General features: G+C 46.7%; 1 protein-coding gene and 1 non-coding gene across 2 annotated transcripts in view; both read right to left on the minus strand.

The window, feature by feature from the left end:
• The window catches only part of TNFRSF21 (TNF receptor superfamily member 21), a 69,055-nt gene extending 50,119 nt beyond the window's left edge, over nucleotides 1–18,936 (minus strand). Inside the window, exon 1 of the mRNA XM_065885671.1 lies at nucleotides 18,443–18,936. Coding sequence (XP_065741743.1) covers nucleotides 18,443–18,529 — 87 coding nt within the window. The 5' untranslated portion in view covers nucleotides 18,530–18,936. The remainder of the gene's footprint in view (nucleotides 1–18,442) is intronic.
• TRNAA-UGC (transfer RNA alanine (anticodon UGC)) lies at nucleotides 11,922–11,994 on the minus strand. Its single transcript has one exon. It is a non-coding gene; the product is annotated as a tRNA-Ala (tRNA).
• Nucleotides 18,937–19,222: the final 286 nt, after the last annotated feature.

Consider the following 19,222-nt stretch of genomic DNA (forward strand, 5'->3'; position numbering starts at 1 on the left):
ACACGGGAAAAGGAGGAGAAAGGATGGAAGAATCCCAACCCCACCATCATCATCATTCCCATGAAAGGTCTGACCCGTTCTGTACCCTTTTAAGACTGCGGCTGCAACATAACAGAGAGAGAAAAACAGACTCCAGTTCCGTATGGGGGCCTGATCTCCTGGCTGTGGAGCTTTGGTTTTGTTGCCTGACCTTTGTATTAGCTTCCTTTTTTTCCATCTATAAAATGAAGTTGACAGTACCTCTCGAACTGATTGTAAAATCAATGGAGAATATGAATGTGAAAGCACTTTGGGACTCACATTAAAAACGCTACACAGAAGTCAAAATTCTAATGCAAGAGGAAAAGAACTTGCTGAATAGTGTCCTCCTTCTATGACCCAAAGGTTGCGTGGCCATTTCTTGATACCAGGACAAGTCAGCCGAGAAGCAGCATGGCAAATATTTGAGCTGCTACTTCCCTAACAGGTGACCCGGTTGGAGCTGACCAATAGACAAAGGTAAATGTTTTTTGTTTGTATTTTGTAAAACAGAGGCAGGCCCTTGGCATTCTTAACGGGCTTTAAATAACAGAATTAATGTTTTTAGATGCACATCCTGTTTGTTGAGCCTCCGAAGGCCACAGTCAACCTGCTGCCACCTAGGAGCCCAAGCACAAAGCTTGGGGAGGATGGCAGTCAAGTTCAAAAACAGTATTTAAGGGACTTCCCTGGTGGCACAGTGGTTAAGAATCTGCCTGCCAATGCAGGGGACACGGGTTTGAGCCCTGGTCTGGGAAGATCCCACACAGCGCGGAGCAACTAAACCCGTGGCCACAACTACTGAGCCTGAGCTCTAGAGCCTGCGTGCCACAACTACTGAGCTCGTGTGCTGCCACTACTGAAGCCCGCGCGCCTAGAGCCCATGCTCCGCAACAAGAATAAGCCACTGCAATGAGAAGCCCATGTACCGCAACAAAGTACAGCCCGCTTGCCACAACTGGGGAAAGCCCACACATAGCAACGAAGACCCCATGCAGCCAAAAATAAATAAATTATTTTAAAAAAAAACAGTATTTAAGAATGTTCCCTATAAAATGTAAAGACAAATTTAGATGATACCGAAAATCCGATGTTAGGGAAAACACCTGAATCGAGAGACACAGTCACTGAGAAAAGTTCAGGAGAACAGGAGCCAGAAAACCTGAAGCTGGCTCTCCCTGATCAAGATCCTTACTTCTCTCCTTGATACAGAGGCAGGGAAACTAAATCAGAGCTTCAGACAGAGACTCGGGCCTCAAACGCAGCATCAAAATTACCTGAGCAGTTTTTTAAAAGTCCACCTCCCCAGCCCATCACCTGGTATCACGTGGATCTGCAGTGTGGCCAGGAATCTGTTTTGGTTTGGTTCGGTTTGCTTGTTAAGCTTTCCAAGTGATTCTCATCCCCAACTAAGTTTTAGACCCCCTGAACCACGACGGGCCTCCTGGGGCTCTCATCACCTATGATTCTGAGACAGCTCAGTTCCACGGTCAGAGCCCTTCCCTCTGCCTCTCACCCAACCTGGCACTTTTTACTGTTTTAATATTCCTCTTTTTTAATGATTATTTTTATAACAAAAATAAACATTCTTGTAACAATTTTAATAATTATGAAATAGAGTGAAATGTTTAAGTCTTTGCTCAAATCCACCCATTCCCCAGAGAAACACACTATTCATTCTGGTGTGCACCGTTCCAGACCATTTTCTGAGCATTTACACATAAAACACACATACATGCTTTCAGTTGGCCAGTTCAGCTACTTTGGGTTTGGGTTTGGTTTACGTATATAAAGGGGACAGGCCATACCCACTATTCACAGTGACTTGCTTTTGTTCACCTTCTAATACTGCATCGCTGAAATCTTTCCATGTCTGAACACGTAGGTACTTCCTTCTCTATAATGGTCAAGCTCTCTTCAACAGTATGGATATGCCTTTGAACATGCGCATGGTAAAGAAGTTAGAGATACTTCCTACTAAGGACATGTAGATTGCTTCTCTGTCCATGTGTCAGTGCACGCATGTGTCTTTCTATAATCCATATTCGCCTCCTTCCCTTCCCACACAACACCCCAGTTTCCCTTTTCTTTCCTTCTCATCCCAAATGACAGCTACAACTATGCTGCCCTCAGGCTTTTGAGAACCCCTTTCTTCAAGGACCAAAGAAGTCTCCATACAACCCATAACTAGGAACCCCTCACTCCTTCTCCTCTTTATTACTATGAATTTACTAGATACGTACTTTCAGCCTACGAGAGTACCAGACCTGAAATACAAAGAATACCTGGGCAAAGATTTAGAGAACAGAGGACTTGTGTTCTTGTCCAGACTCTGCCTTAAGATCAATTGGACCCGGTTTTACATGCCTGTAAAATTATCAGGTTGGACTAGGTTGTATTCAGCTCTAACCTTCAAGGTGTCTGTGATTGGTTATCAAGTTCCACCTTCTCTACGAAGCCTTTACAACCATTCCTAGACACCCAGATGCCAAGCCGATGAGCAAATTCTTCAACACATTTCCTGTTTCTTCTGTTCATCATGTTGGTGCCTAACGACATATTGCCTTGTAATGTTAGTTGATGGCTTCCTCAGTGTATATACTTATCTTCCCATACTGATTATAAGCAGCTCGAGGCCAGGGTCAACCACGTAGATTGCATTTCCTTCCTTGCTCAACCACCTGTGACGAAGATCATGGAAATGATAAACAAAGCATCCTCTGAGCCAAGGGTCAGCAAGCTACACGCCCCCTGTTCCTGTAAATAAGTGTTACGGGAACCTAGGCATCCATTCAGGTATTGTCTATGGCTGCTTTCATGCTATTAACGGCAGAGCTGGATAGTTGCAATAGAGACCATACGGCTGCAAACTTAAAGTATTTACTATCTGGATCTTTACAGGAAAGAAAAAGAAAAAAAAGAAGCCTGCCAATACCTGTACTCAGCAGTCAAAAGAAATGTCCAAAAATTCAGGGACCAGGAGCTCACTCACAGAAACACTCATACCTCCTCGGAGAGTCCAGCAGAGTATGGAGTTCGTGGCTTCCTTTCTTGACACCCATTCCAACTGACACGCCAAATCTGATCCTTCCATCCCCTGCTTAAAACTCTCAATGGCTCCCCATATGACTTACGACGGAATGCAAAACCTTTACCAGAGTTAGGGCTTACTTGGAAATGCCATCCCTGCCCTCCCCTCCCCAACTTAAAACTGGTCTCATATTTTCCCCTCATATACATTTTTTTAGGCTAATAAATGTTTTATTTTTTTTAATTTATTTTATTGAAATATAGTTGACTTACTATATTGTGTTGTGTTAATTTCTGCCGTCCAGCAAAGTGACTCAGTTATACATATATATACATCCTTTTCCATATTCTTTTCCAGTATGCTTTATCACAGGATATTGAATACAGTTCCCTGTGCTATGCAGTAAGACCTTGTTGTTTATCCATCCCCTCGTTCCTGTTTTTCCTATACGACCACCTTTATTTTGTAGTTACACATTCATCTGCTTAGTGCTGTCTTCCCCTCTGGACCACAAGCTCCATGAGGATAAGAATAGACTCTGTTACATTCTGATGCCCTCCAAGTCCTTGAGGACAGTACCCAATGTGTGGTATAACTGGCGAGGGTTTGCTGGCTAAATGAATGAATGGCTTTGCAGACTGTAAGTAATTAGAAGCAGCAAAGTAGAGGGTGGGGATGGAAGAGGTTGCTGGGCATGAGCACGGATATAAAGGCAAGTGAGAGAAAACCAAAATGCCTCCACCACGTAGCCATCATCACTCAGGAGATAAAGCAGGTTGGCACCTTTCGGTGGAAAGGCAACTAGTTTCGCCTCCAAAGCCCCTGAGGATATCACTCTGTTTTAACAGAACCAAAACTGGCTTATAAGAATTATGCTTTGTGTGGTGCTTAAGATGACAAGCAAATGTAACGAAGAATTTTAAATACCTCTCCTTCATTTCATAAAAAGATTACACTAACTTGGTGCTTGGAATTATAAGCAGTGTAATGAGATTATTCTCCGGAAGTCACCTATGTCCCTCTTAGCTTCAACTTTAGTTATTTGAAAAATTTCATGTACTTAGGACACTTATTTCACCACCAATCATGGTTAAATGAGCAAATATCAGTGTACCACCCCAAACTGTACAGGATATGGGAGCACTGTAAATACTTAGGAAGTGATTAAAAGGGAAAACCCAAGACAAAGCAAATTTCAAAGGAGGGAAGAGGTAGCTCTAAAACGACCAGCTATAAAGGCCTCCACACTCACCTTGGTGATACACATCACACCTGTCCTGTTATATCGCTTCTACTCTAGGGCACAGAGATGGACCCAAGAGGCACCAGCTGTGCTGATACATGTCAGAATGTGCTGATACATGTCAGAATACTGATGCCTATTTCTCTTTAACAATTCTTATCCCGTGACGTTGTCCTTCAAACAAATGGGGAAAAAAGTCCACGCAGTTTATAAGTACAACGTGTTTATGTCATTCTTGTTCCCTATCAAATTCCAATCACTTTTCATGGAAAATGAGCAAACTCAAGACAGTGACAAACTTTTGTCTATTCGTAAGGGATCAGCAGGAAGACCACTTGTGAGTTTGCTATAGAAAATTGTTCAATGCTGCCTAAAATTAGTACATCAAAAGGAATCTCCGCTACTGTGGATACGATAACAAAGAAAAGGGAACCAAGTTATTCCTGAGATGGTGACTATAAGACATACTAATAGATGCTCAAACAGCAAAAAGCAGGCAGGGTAGAAACACCCCCAGAAGTTCTGACCGTTTTATTTTCAGCATCACATTAAATTTGTAATCGCAAGACACTGACTGCTGGGAATTCTCTAGACTTGAAGAAAGAAAAAGAATGTACAAAGAGAAAGGCACCAGGGATAAAGCTTCTACAAAGCACGGACAGACCTGTTCTCAGTTGTGTTATATAAATTTGGCTGGCTCTGGCACTGCCTACTATCCTCTCTGATATAAAAAAGCCTTCTGTTGCTAGGGTAAAAGCAGGGACTGCTGTTAAAGCTGGCAAATCTAGAGAATGCTGAGGCTAGAATGTGCTGACAATAGGACCGGAAGGAGGCAAGCTCGGGGGACCCAGGGGAAAAGGGAAAAAAATGGGCAAGACTGAACTAACCCGGATGCTGTCTTCCCTGGAACCTACAATGCAGAAGAGTGTGTACTCAGCCTTCAGGCCTTGGACCACAGAAACGCATCTCCCTCCATCCATCACGATGGCTAGTTCTATAGGCTAAGACCCCCACCTACGTGGAGAAGCCAACTTATAAATAAGACAGGTAAAGGTGTAGGGGAAACATGCCTCTGGGCTCACTAAGAATTTATAGAATCCTCATACAAACCAAGGCAAAACTAACAGCACCAGCCAGGCCAGCAACTCCAGCCTGAAAGTATAAACAAAACCTAATTTAGCTTGAAGCATCTGAGCAAGCCCAGCTCTACCAGATCTTGATTTGGAGCTGGGAGGGGGGGGGGGGGAAGGGGGGAGGGGGGAGGGTATGGAAGTGGTTTGACCTGTGTCTCCATTTCCTTATCAATATAATGGAGATAATAATAATACAATTAAATAATTTTAATAATAATGCAATAAAAATAATACATAGGATAACAATCCTAGGGTTGTTTTCACAATTAATTGTTACTACACATAAAGCAGGTAGAACACGCATGACCCAAGGAAGTTCTCCATGAATGTTAGTTATTTTAATCATCACTCCTTCTACTGTCATTTTACTCTAGTTTAGCTTCAGTCCCTTGGGATTAGACAACTTTTTAAAACACCCCAATTAAAACACAAATATCCAATAGAGAACAAACTAGTGGTTACCAGTGGAGAGAGGGAAGGGGGAGAAGCAATATGGGGATGGGGGAAAAAGGGTTACTATGGGATTATATGAATACGAATCATGTGTATGAAACTTTTGAAAATTGTAAAGCACTACAGAATTTAAAGAACCTTTCATCCAATAAAATAAATAAATAAATAAATAATACCTGTTTTTTTTTTTTACAACACTAAAGAATAAACGTGGGATTCCCTGGTGGCGCAGTGGTTGACAGTCCGCCTGCCGATGCAGGGGACGCGGGTTCGTGCCCCCGTCCGGGAAGATCCCACATGCCGCGGAGCGGCTGGGCCTGTGAGCCATGGACGCTGAGCCTGCGCATCCGGAGCCTGTGCTCCGCAACAGGAGAGGCCACAGCAGTGAGAGGCCCGCGTACGCAAAAAAAAAAAAAAAAAAAAAAAAAAAAAAGAATAAACATGTAGCCTCCTTTTCATTAAAAAACAAAACAAAACACGGGAGTTCCCTGGAGGTCCAGTGGTTAGGACTACGTGCTTTCACTGCAGAGGGCACGGGTTCCATCATCCCTAGGTGGGGAACTAAGATCCCACAAGCCGTGAGGTGCGGCAAAAAAAAAATAAAAACACGAAAATATCCGATTCTTGGTAAGTGTGTCAAAGACTCTAAATTAAAAAAAAAACAAAGAACACCCTACTAGGCTAGGAGCCCACACAGAACAAAACATACAGACCGCATGGCAAAGAGGTAAAAGACAAGCAAGGACCAACTGGCGTTTCCAAACAGATTTAGAAGATAGACTTACTATACAGCAAATGAGAAAACACAAGAGGAGAAAGGATGTGTTACTAGTAGGTACACTGGAGACAAAGGGAGAAGAAGTTAAGTCAGATGTTCACGATTCTAGGGTCTACAACACCGGTGAACAAACTCCGGCTTTTACGTTTTTGTTTTTTTTTTTCTTTTTGCGGTACGCAGGCCTCTCACTGTTGTGGCCTCTCCCGTTGCGGAGCACAGGCTCCGGACGCACAGGCTCAGCGGCCATGGCTCACGGGCCTAGCCGCTCCGCGGCATGTGGGATCTTCCCGAACCGGGGCACGAACCCGTGTCCCCTGCATCGGCAGGCGGACGCTCAACCACTGCGCCACCAGGGAAGCCCCGGCTTTTACGTTTTTAATAGTTGGGGGAAAAATATCAAAAGAAGAATAAAATTTTGTGACACATGAAAAAAATCATTTGAAATTCAAATTTCGGTGTCCACAAATCAAGTTTACTTGGTACCCAGCCACACCCATTCCTCTGGGCATTGCCTAGGTCCGGCTGTCAAAGTACAGAGGCAGAGTTGAGTAGTTTCCACAGAGATCACAGGGTCTACGTGGCCGAAAATACTATCTAGCTCTTTATAGATAAAGTTCACCCACCCCTGGTCTAAAAGTTTAGGAAATGCTCCTGATTGGAGCCCTGTCTTGCAGAGGCACAGTTAATGGCAGCCTGATGATGGCGCCAGGAGGCCCAGCGGGAGGACTGCAGAAAATGGTGAGACTTATTGGACCATGAAATCCTTTACTCACACTAGGAGTATGAACATCTGCAGAACACACTGATGTAGTTCTCACCACCAGCGTGATGCTGAATTCCAGAAAGGTTAATAAACCCAACATTAAAAAGATCAAATATATTCACTTTGTTATAAAGCAGAAACTAACACACCATTGTAAAGCAATTATACCCCAATAAAGATGTTAAAAAAAAAAAGATCAATGTCTGACTGTGAAAACAAAAATGAACAACAAAAAAGAAGATACTCTCAGACACAAAAGAAGATACTCTCATTTTCTGATACTTTCAGAAAATAAGTTTAAGAAATTAACCGAGGGAAATCCCTGGCAGTCCAGTGGTTAGGACTCCACGCTTTCAATGCCGTGGCCCGGGTTCAATCCCTGGTCAGGGAACTAAGATCCTGCAAGCCGCACAGCACGGCTGAAAAAAAGAAAAAGAAAGAAAAAGAAAAAAAAAAAACATTAACAGAAATGTTTGCATTATGAAATATAAAAACATTAAAAGTAGACTGGAAAAATATATGCCACATATAGCTAATAAAAGCTCATAACTAAAAATGTAAAGAATTAATGCAAAGGAGGTTAACACAAATTCCACTCAATAGTTGAGACAGAATCATTACAAGGGAAATTATCCCATGGATAAATTGATGATATCCCTAGCAACTACTGAAATGTAAATTTGCACAACCAAGGACCTTTACAGGTCTATATTAAAGCAGCATAAATAAATTAAAGTGAGAAACTTCAACGTTGGCAGGCTTGTGGGGTAGAAGGTACATTTACAGGTTGCTGGTGATGTTTTCAATGAATTGAGTCTTTCTAAAGACAATCTGGCAACAGGCAGCACGAGCCATAAAATGGTTCGTTCATTGCCTGCGACCCCGCAATTCCACTCTGGGGAATACACTTCAAATGCACCTCACTCTTGGGAACAACCCAAAAGGGAAAAGAGCAGCTTGTCTGTACAGAGACAACTCTACTGCTGCTGCTCGCTTGCAGTAGGAAAACAATGACGATAACCTAAGTGTCCAACAACAGGGGCATGACTCAACACACTGCCAACCAGAGAAGAGGTGGGCTTAAAAACTGGCGGGCATGAAGACTGCACTGACATAAACCACAGCACCTCAAACTCACATCCAAACTTTGGGTGCCCCAATCCCACCCACTCCTTCCCCAGCCTCCCCTTTAAAGGAATCAGACCATCAAAGACTAAATTCAAGAAGCGGAGAGTCATGGGATTTCCCTGGCGGTCCAGTGGTCAGGATTCCGAGCTTCCACTGCAGGGGGCACAGTTTCGACACCTGTGCCCCCCAGGGAACTAAGATCCCACAAGCCACACGGTGCCAGGGAGCCAGCCTTGATGACTGCTTGCTTTCCACCGCACCTGCCCGCTCGTGTTTCACCATCAGGAAACTCTCTTCAAACTCTTGCAGATCTAACGGGTAACCCCCCACGTTCACGGCCACCGCCCCAGAACCATCATCTTTCCCCTGCACTATGGCAAAAGGTTCCAACTGGCCTCCTGCATCTACGTTTCTCCTTTCCAACCCATTTTCCACAGAACTGCCACAGTGATCTATTAAAAAAAAAAATTTAATTAAAGCCATATTATAACCCTGCTTCCCACTGTACTCGTATCTTTAAAGATCTTGTACAGTCTGGCCTCTGCCCACCTGTTCAACCTCAGTCCATGCCCCCTCTGCCTCTATTCGCTGAGCACCAACCACAATGGCCTTCTTTCCAGTCTCTGAACATGTGGGCCCTTTCCTACCTCTGGGCCCTTCCACGTGCTGTTCCCTCTTACTGGAATATTCACCCTTCTGCTCTTTCAGAAGATTAGTCTTTAAATATCAACTCTTCTGTCTTCCCTAATAAACTATAAACTTCAAGAGGGAGGACCCATTAATAGCCTTTTACCATCACATACCCAGAGTCTAGCAATGCCTGATGTTTAACAGACACACCATAAATATTTATTAAACGAGTGAAAAATATATCCCTGTAAGATCACAGAAAAATAGCTACGGAAAGAAACGCAGAGCACAAGCACGTACATATTAGTTTTAACTGTACAGGAATGGTTGTGTAACATCCAAGAATAAGAATGAATTGGGAAGGGGCTTCCCTGGCGGTCCAGTGGTTAGGACTCGGTACTTTCACTGCCGAGGGACCAGGTTCAATCCCGGGCCCAGGTTCAATCCCTGGTCACAGAACTAAGATCCCACAAGCGGTGCAACGTGGCTAAAAAAATAATAATAATAAATAAATTAAATGTTCCTTGTTAGTAACTCAAATACCCTTGAGATGTAGCTCAAAGTATTGAGAGATAGATCAAGCTCTCACTACCCTCTAACTCGTCTAGAATGAATGAGCAGTTAGTTTACAGCAAAATCCTTCTGGAATTCATTCAACAATCATTTATTGCTTAACTACTATGTGTCAGGGCATTGAGCCAGAAACACAAAGATGAATAGCACATTGTCTGTCGTCAGTAAGAAGCTGAAATGGAGTAACGCTGGCCCTGAGCATCCCACATGGGGAGGGAAGCATACCCAGATCTTGTCCGATTTGGTATTTCTCCTGGACCAGGTACACAAGATTTCAACCAAAGAGAGAAGAGCCATGGACGTCCAGAAGTAAAGGAAGAGCAAGGAGTGACTAACGCCCAGTTAGATTATTCTGGGAACCTGTCACCATTTGCCTTTGAGTACTTTTCCCCCTTCCCATCCTCTTGCCTCTATTAACCCTGGTTATGCTGAACTGGCCATACCTAAGTTGATATCAGATTATGGTCTTGTCTCTCAAGGATTCTTTGGGAAACCAGAATGCCAACCTCTTTCCTGGAACCTGTGATAACATTTCTTCTCCCCTTATGCCTTTCTTTAGTCTACTCGGCACCTACAATCTATGAAAACCTTGCTTAGGAGAGCGCTACAAGCGTGATAAACCACACACAAACACATCACATACAAGACCATGCAAATCATGGAGCCCAACCAGTTTCTAAGAGACCTGAAATGAAAAGTTAACAAAGAAAATACTAATAACAGATGAGGCAAACCCATGCACTGATCCTATACAAATAATCAGGCTGGCAGCAAAGAAAAAACCCCAAGAGGTCCTCAAGTTCTCAGGATGAGTTGAAACTGCCATGCTAAGCAGAACCCATGTCATACTGTTACTCACTAAGCAAATATTTTTCAAAATGACCCAAGGAGCAGGAAAGCAAAGCGTCTATTCCCTATTTATAACATTTCAATTTGCAAGAGTATCTTTCCATCTTAACCATGGCACCATTCCTTGTCAGAATCACACCATAGGAAAATGCTTGCCAATGGCTGCATGCCCTCCCCTTTCAATACACACACACACACACACACACACACACACACACACACACAGAGGTTGCTTTTACTTTATAATCAGCCCTTTGGGCTAAACTTCCAAATGCCATCGTGGAGCAGAAATGCTCACCCAGTGGAAAGAGAATGTTCGACTCTCAGGTAAAAGCATTCCTTTAACGGGAAACAAAATTCCAGTCAATTAAGGTTACTTGTGCCCTACCCACATCTTGGCAGAAAGAGCAGTGTGTAGGAAGCCAGGTCGGCCTAGATCTGAACTCTCTCTCTGGCAGTCGACAACTGCTTGACCATAACTTCTCCTAAGCCTCATTTCCTACAAAATGGGGCTAATGCTACTACCTCATGGACTTGAAGGTTTTATTGAGATCGTTTGTAGAAGGTATTCAACACAATGTCAATGGTACACGCTCAATAAATAGAAGCTTAACGATACCAACATCGATGATTCATATTAAGAGCCATTAATATTCCTTCCCTCTGGGCTGTCAGGGCCAAAGCCCTCTTAAAGCCACCACTGTTCATTGGATTCCAGAACCCAGGAACTCACTCCTTTCCTTTCTCCTAAATCCATTCAACTCAGGCCCCTTCTCCCAAAACAGATTAGCAAATGGCTCCAAGAACTAGAGCCACCAAGCAGTCCGGGTGGCAAAAGAGCAAATGGAAAATTATATCGGGACTTCCCTGGTGGTGCAGTGGCTAAGAATCCGCCTGTCAATGCAGGGGACACAGGTTCGAGCCCTGGTCCGGGAAAATCCCACATGCCTCGGAGCAACTAAGCCCGTGTGCCACAACTACTGAGCCTATGCTCCAGAGTCCATGAGCCACAACTACTGAGCCCACGTGCCACAACTACTGAAGCCCGTGTGCCTAGAGCCTGTGCTTCGCCAGAAGAGAAGCCACCGCAATGAGAAGCCCGCGTGCTGCAACGAAAAGGAGCCCCCACTCGCCACAACTAGAGAAAGCCCACACACAGCAACGAAGACCCAACACAGCCAAAAATAAATAAATAAAATAAATAAAATATTATATCAAGAGAAGCTCATGAGCCTTGCTGTGACTTCGTTTATGAAGCCCCCTCTTTTTTATTTTTATTTTTTTAACTTTTTGGCCACGCCATATGGCATGCAGGATCTTAGTTCCCTGACCAGGGATCAAACCCGTGCCCCCTGCAATGCAAGTGCAGAGTCTTAACCACTGGACCACCAGGGAAGTCCCAGAAGCCCCATCTTTTAAAATTTGGTTTCGTTTTTTTTTGTTTAGAATGAAGGCTTGGGGCTTCCCTGGTGGCGCAGTGGTTGAGAATCTGCCTGCCAATGCAGGGGACACGGGTTCGAGCGCTGGTCTGGGAGGATCCCACGTGCTGCGGAGCAGCTGGGCCCGTGAGCCACAACTACTGAGCCTGCGCATCTGGAACCTGTGCTCTACAACAAGAGAGGCCGCGATAGTGAGAGGCCCGCGCACCGCGATGAAGAGTGGCCCCCGCTTGCCGCAACTAGAGAAAGCCCTCGCACAGAAACGAAGACCCAACACAGCCAAAAATAAATAAATAAATAGAATGAAGCCTTGGACAAAATTCCCAGATATTCTCAAGAGAAGATGGGGCTATAGCACGCCGCCCTGACTCCCCACCCATGCCCCGCCCAGTCCCACCCCTGCTTGAGGACCCCCTGAGCGCAACTTTCCCACCACTGCAAGCATCCATCATCTCCAAGGCCAGGGTGCTAACATGTGGAAAAACTCCAGAGAGCCAGAAGCCAGGAGAACGGACCGTTCCTGGAGGCCTTCAGCAGCTCTTACGAAGCGTGAGGTCACCACTGCTTTCAAGCAACGGCCTAAACGTCCGTGAGCGCCAGGTTTCTACAGCTCTCGTGAGCATTCAGCAGACACTTAAACATCTGCCAGGTTCCTCCCTACTTATAATCTCTGCCCGGCTCCTCTCCTCTTGGACTCAGGCTGGAAATGGGAGGTGGTAGAGTAGCCAGGTGGCAGCACACAAGCCAATTTAGGATGCCTGTTTACTTTTTGGTATTTGACAAATACAAACACTGGGGCTAGGCCAGTATTTATTCACGACCTCACCCCACCCCTAAAGAATCGAAGCTCAGCAGCTGCTATCCCAGCAACAGTAATGCCCAGTGTCCCGCTAACACTAAACGGGGATTCAATTTGGGGACCAGGTTAACTCCTATTACGGCTTCCGTTTTCATTCTGTCAAACAGACATAGCTGCACCTAATGCTCCAGACTGCATCCACTCCAAATGGTCGTCGGGCACATGACCAAGGGCGATGAGAGACTCTTGTCACCCCAGAGAAGCACCTGAGTTTTCCAGGAAGTTGCCGGGTGACCTGGCATCACCGGAGTCTGCCAGGCCTGCTTGGGGGAAGAGGGCCAGCAGAGTTAGTGCTTACCGGAAAAAAAGGCATGGCAGTTGACAGAAGGAAAAGTCACTCAATTCACACTGGCCCCTGAATAATCTGAGGATGCATCTGACCATTTCCCATCACTCACACACACACACACACACACACACACACAATTAATAAAGTCTACTTGAGCCAATTATAGTTTGAATGCTTTATAAAGGGCCGGCTGAGTACAAAACCAATTTGCAACTTCTCTATGGAATCTCTGAAGAGACGTTACCTCTCATCCTCACAGATGGAGTCAAGTGTAAGGTGAAATGTGATGTCTTCTGATCTACAAGCAGACTGAGCCCACGCACACTCACCCCATCCACCTGGAGAAAGGGGCCTTCTGCAAACAGTGCTGGAAAAGACAGCATTAACTGTGCTAACCACATCCAGCCTGAAAGACTCTGTTCAAATTTAGCCACACGAAAATATGTAATCTAGCCGGTTGGTGGACCTATGCCGATCTAGTCCCGGGTACTTCCTCAACTTAAGGTAGCCTGCATTCCATGACAAGGAATCGTTTTCTTGCTGATCTGGTGCGCCTGTGTGTTTTCTTTACACGGTAGGTTTGTTTATTTGTTTCGGACTGGGCCTGCACCAGATTCAGCCATATGCCTTTAGAAACAGTTGAGATGAGAATTCAGATGAGAAAGCTCGATCCCATTCTATACATTTTGACAACAGGGATGGGAGATTCTCGGGGTACATGAGAAACCCTGCCTTCCGGGACAGGTCTGCATTCCCTACTCTTCTGAGTCATAAGTCACTTTCCCTACCAAGGCTAGTAGATATCATTCTGAGAGTAGGAAGACCTTTCTTCTTCTGACTTTCAGACTAAAAGCCAAAATTATTTCAAGTAGTTTAAAGATGTTAACATCTATCACATTTTGTGTATTACTTTGAGTATAGTACATTCATCCACTGATTCTTTCTGAACGCGTGAAACCCAACCAGCACTATTGATAGCCATGTACGTTTATACAACAAACGTACTATCAAATTATCAAATTAACTTTGATAAGCAAAGGTCAGGAGATGGCATTAAGCTAGACATCTAGTCTCAAAGACACTGACAAACACCATACTTGGGACTTTCTAGACTAGCACAGCTGAAGGATCTTACAGCAACTATCCTATCTGGAATTGATAATCTGTGCAGATGAGTGGTTTCTAAAATTTCAGACCTCATTTCCTTATCAATTACGGCTCCCTTCTTCTGACTGTCCCACTGCCAATATTCTATCTGTCCAGTCAAAGCAACTCCCTGAGGGCAAGAGACATCTATGAGTGTGTTATGTCATACTGGGCAAGCCCTTCTAGCACATTCCTTAACTCTGGCACAAACCTTAAGGTCTCATTTATCTGCTCTCCAGACTTTTGGCCTGAAACATGCAATATTGTTTTCTGGGGTTTTTAAAAATATATTTTATTTATTTATTTTTGGCTGCATTGGGTCTTCGTTGCTGTGCGCGGCTCTCTCCAGCTGCGGTGAGCAGGGGCCACTCTTCGCTGAGGTGCGGGGGCCCCTCATTGCGGTGGCCTCTCCTATTGCGGGGCATGGGCTCCAGGCGTGTGGGCTTCAGCAGGGAAGCCCTGAAACACGCAATATTTTGCCTTTCAGTGTGTGGTTCACTTTCCTATATCACACAGATATCTCAACGCATCAGAAACAGGGACTTTCGGACTTCCCTGGTGGCGCAGTGGTTAAGAATCCGCCTGCCAATGCTGGGGACACGGGTTCGAGCCCTGCTCCGGGAAGATCTCACATGCCACGGAGCAACTAAACCCATGCGCCACAACTACTGAGCCTGTGCTCTAGAGCCCGCAAGCCACAACTACTGAAGCCCGCGAGCCTAGAGCCCGTGCTCCACAACAAGAGAAGCCTGAACACTGCAACAAAGAGTAGCCCCCACTCGCCGCAACTAGAGAAAGCCCACGCACAGCAACAAAGACCCAATGCAGCCAAAAATAAACAAATAAATTAATTAATTAAAAACAAAAAAGAAACAGGGACTTCCCTGGCGGTCCAGTGGTTAAGACTCCGTGCTTCCACTGCACAGGGCGTGGGTTCAATCCCTGGCCAGGGAACTAAGATCCAACAAGCCACGTGGTGTGGCCAAAAAAAAAAACAACAACAAAAATAAACGCATCAGAAACAGAAGTGCAAGCAGCGAAAACACTTTCCTCCAAAGGCACTGCTGTCATTCTCATCAACGTCCTGCAACAGAGACCAAACCACCAGCCTCAACTCTCCCCCAGTGAGCCTTCTCTCCTGTTACATTTCATCATCCGGCAATTTGGAGTTGTGAAACCTGCAGAGTGGCACAGGAGGGAGGCATGAAGTGGGAGAGGGAGTCAGGCTGTCCTGGGTCCCAGCCCCAGTGCCATCATCCCTTGGGAGCTGGGTGGCCCAGGACAATCAATGAAGTTTTTGCAGCCTCCATCTTCCCAACTGTAAAATGGAAATCATCCCACCTGCTTCAGAGATGTTGGGAGTAAGAGAGATACTCTCTATAAAACACCTGACACATACAATAATAATAGTCATATTATATATGTATATGTATATATATGTATACATATTATATGTATATGTATATGTATATTATATACTAAAGATTTTTTAAAGCTTATAGTAAGTTCTCTTTCAGTTAGCCTGTCATCACAAGAAAGAAATTGTCAAAAATCGTGACAACAACAAACACTGTCACCCAAAAAAGGAGATATTTGAAAGAAGAAGAGTGATGGAAAGCCATAATAAAAAGACATTTTATTGGGTTTATTACTTTTGAAGCTAACGGCAACGAATGGGTAGGGCATTATCTCCCCACTGGCCCCGGTAGTGTTCTGAGCGTGCTTCCGTGTCTACCTGAGCTCCAGTACCTGGAGTCTGTCATTTTCACATGGCCAAGGATCCCAGTGGGATAAAGAATCCTTATAACAATGTCGTGGGGTCATCATTTTTTTTTTTTTTTTTGGCCATGACTTGCAGCATGCAAGATCTTAGTTCCCTGACCAGGGATTGAACCCGTGCCCCCTGTACTGGGAACGTGGAGTCTTAACCACTAGACAGCCAGGGAAGTCCTATGAGATCATCATTTTATACACTAACAACGCCTGGGCTGAGGACTGGAGCTTGCAGAGTGGGAATGGGAAAAATAAAAGACATTGCCTCCCCACCCTGGTGACCCCTGGTCCACCCTCTCAGTTTCCCTTCAGGACAATGGGGTCAACTCTAGGCCATTCCATGAACTGAAGTGGAACCTTTCTTATCATAATTAGCAGAAGAATAAGGACACATTTTAGTTAATATCTTGAGATTGCTTCTAAACATGACTATAAATTTCTTTTTCTTTTTTTTAAAGACAGCCAAACTTACATTCTCAAGTCTTCAGTTGCAAATCCAGTGCACAATTTTTAGGTCAACTGGACTTAATGATTTCAGAAAAGGAGTTGGGCTCTTTCTCTGGAGGTTAAAGCAAGCTGCACTTTGATTACATTCTGACCTTACTTTAAGCATCTCATGCAGAAATGGAAAGTCAATGAAATATTGCACTGACTTAAGACTTAATCCAGAAATGGACTCTATGGGGAGCTTAATGATCAGATGTGTTGGAGGGATTGGACAGGCATGTAGTGGGGTGGCACATAGTGGGGCACAGTAGTAGATCTAAGGCTGACAAGGAGGCAGCTGAAGGATGGACCTACTTCATCTTAGGATCAATGTTCCCTGGGCCTTAGATGGGCTTCTCTCCACACCAAGACTGTCCAATCCAGGTTCCCTGCTTTAAGAGACCTTCCCCCTCTACCACTCATCACCCACCACCCTTGAGTCAACGATAAAAATCTTGACTTTGCCATTTCTATAAAATGGGCAGAAAAGGGTCTTTGGAGGAAGACTGGGACTTGCCTCATTATAAATGCTAACAGCACCAAACTTTTCTTTAGTCTCTCTCTTCCCCTTTAAAACACACCCTCACACAGGGAACCAGAGTGTCTGTAGGATGAATGCTCAGGCCATAGCAACTGCAATGCCCTGGGATCTAAGAGATCTTGGCTGGCCAGGCATTAAGCCCTTTGCGAGAAGGAGACAGCAAGCCTGCCTTTCCCTGACACAGCCCTGCCATGAAAATAGGCTCTTGTTTTTTGTTTTTGTTCGGCCTTTAGCTAAGAATCTCCATCCTCCTTGAGGAGACAAAAAGATACGCACGGGAAGCTTATGGTGGCTCGGGTTTGATCTTAAGTCAACTTTCTTCCCCCTAACTCATCCCATCCCCCTCAACATTTGCAAAGAAGGGGAAGGGTTCTGGGGAAGTTGGGGATAAGTTTTGGGTCAAAGGTGCTTTCAGGCTCTGACCAGATAAGTGACAGAGAGGACTACCTACAGAGCACGCCCTGGAGCTGAATGCAGACCGAGTGCCCAAGGAGGAAGCTGCCTCACCCTGTAGGCTCACCTGCCCGGCCACAGGTAAGCGAGCGATAGGAAAGACTGGAGAAAATTCAGCTTCCTTTATGGAGAGCTCTCTCCCCCTCCCCCCACTCAAGTGCCAACGCGCTGGCTCTGCCTGGCTGCGAGCCGGCGCTTTGGAGGCGCCTCAGAGCGGGTCTCAGGGTTCTTCTTTGGGCGTGCAGAAACCGGGACCCACCCAGCCAAAGCGGAGAGATGGGGGGAGGGGCGAGGCGCCCGCGCCGAACGCTAGGCGCGGATGCACGCGGCGGTCTTGGGAGCCAGCGCGCACAGGTCCCGCGCTCTCCCACTGCGGTAGCATCCCGACATGACACTGCAGCTGCAACAAAGCGGCGGCCGCCGCCAGCCTCGTCGCCCACCCCGCGGCCCCAGCCCCACTCCACGCGGCGGGGGCAGCGGCCGGTGGCCGTGGGGGTGCGTGGAGGGGGTGGAGGCCCCCGGAGGGGCCGAGGAGGGGGAGAAGCCCTGAAATGCGCAGGAAGCCCGGTGGACACCTCCCGCACCTCGCCCGGCGCAGCCAGACTGCAAGGAAAACAATTCGCCTTCATTCCGGAGTCCCGGCTGAGCCCTACGTCTCCCCCAAATGACCCGGTCCGAGCCCTCCGCTGTGTTGCTTTCCCTCGGTCGCAAACCTCCCGACCCAGCCGGCCGGACCCCAGCCCCCCGCAGCCCCGGCCCGAGGACCCGCCCGGCTCCCGGAGCGCGGTGCCTTCTGCTCCCACGCGGCCGCCGCCCCCGGCTCCCCCCCCCAGCCCCCAGCAACCCCGAGCTCTCACCAGGAAAAGGGAGCCCGCGATCATCGTGGCTCCGGCGATGCGGCTGCAGGAGGCCGGGGCGGTGCTGCTGCTCGCGGAGATCCCCATGGCTGAGCCCGGGGCTCGCAGGGCGCCCGGGGCGCGTGGTCCCCCGGCAGCTGGAATCAGCAGCTGCTTCTGCCCAGCGCCGCATCCACCGCCGCCTCCCGAGCCGGGAGCCCATCTACCTCCAACACCCCATGTGCACTGCGGCAGCCGGACAGCCCGACAGAGGAGGGAGGCGGCGAGGGAGGCTCCGGGGGCGCTCAGCACCTGCCCAGCTGCGCGGCTGCCCGGGCGGGGAGAAGCAGCCGCGGCTGCAACCCGCGCCTCCCCGTGCTCTCCTCCGACAGCGGCTGCGGAGAACCAGCGAGGAGGGCTGGGCGCGAGAGAGCGAAGGAACAACTTCCCATAGCGAAGCCTCCAGCCGCTGCCAACCACCCTCCTCCGCTGCCCAGACCGGCCGGCGAGGGAATGAGTCGGGTGGCCGCCGGGCGCGGGGACACACGTGGTGATACTGAAGGGGCGGGGAATCGGCCCTTTGTGATGTCACCGCGAAGGAGGCCGGCTCTTTGTGCGATCAGAAGTGGGAAGGCGGTCCAGGAGGAGCGAGGAGGGAGAAGTTGCCGCCTGGCGTTCGCCGAAGAAATTGCAGCTGCTTATTGACCCAGGGAAAACTTTGCGAAGGTATGCACACCCTTGACCCCAATTTATTTCCTTTTTCTAAGATGATTCTCAGTAAATTATTTTCTGTGACAGACG

Source organism: Phocoena phocoena, chromosome 10 (genome assembly GCF_963924675.1).
Source record: "Phocoena phocoena chromosome 10, mPhoPho1.1, whole genome shotgun sequence".
NCBI lineage: Eukaryota > Metazoa > Chordata > Mammalia > Artiodactyla > Phocoenidae > Phocoena > Phocoena phocoena.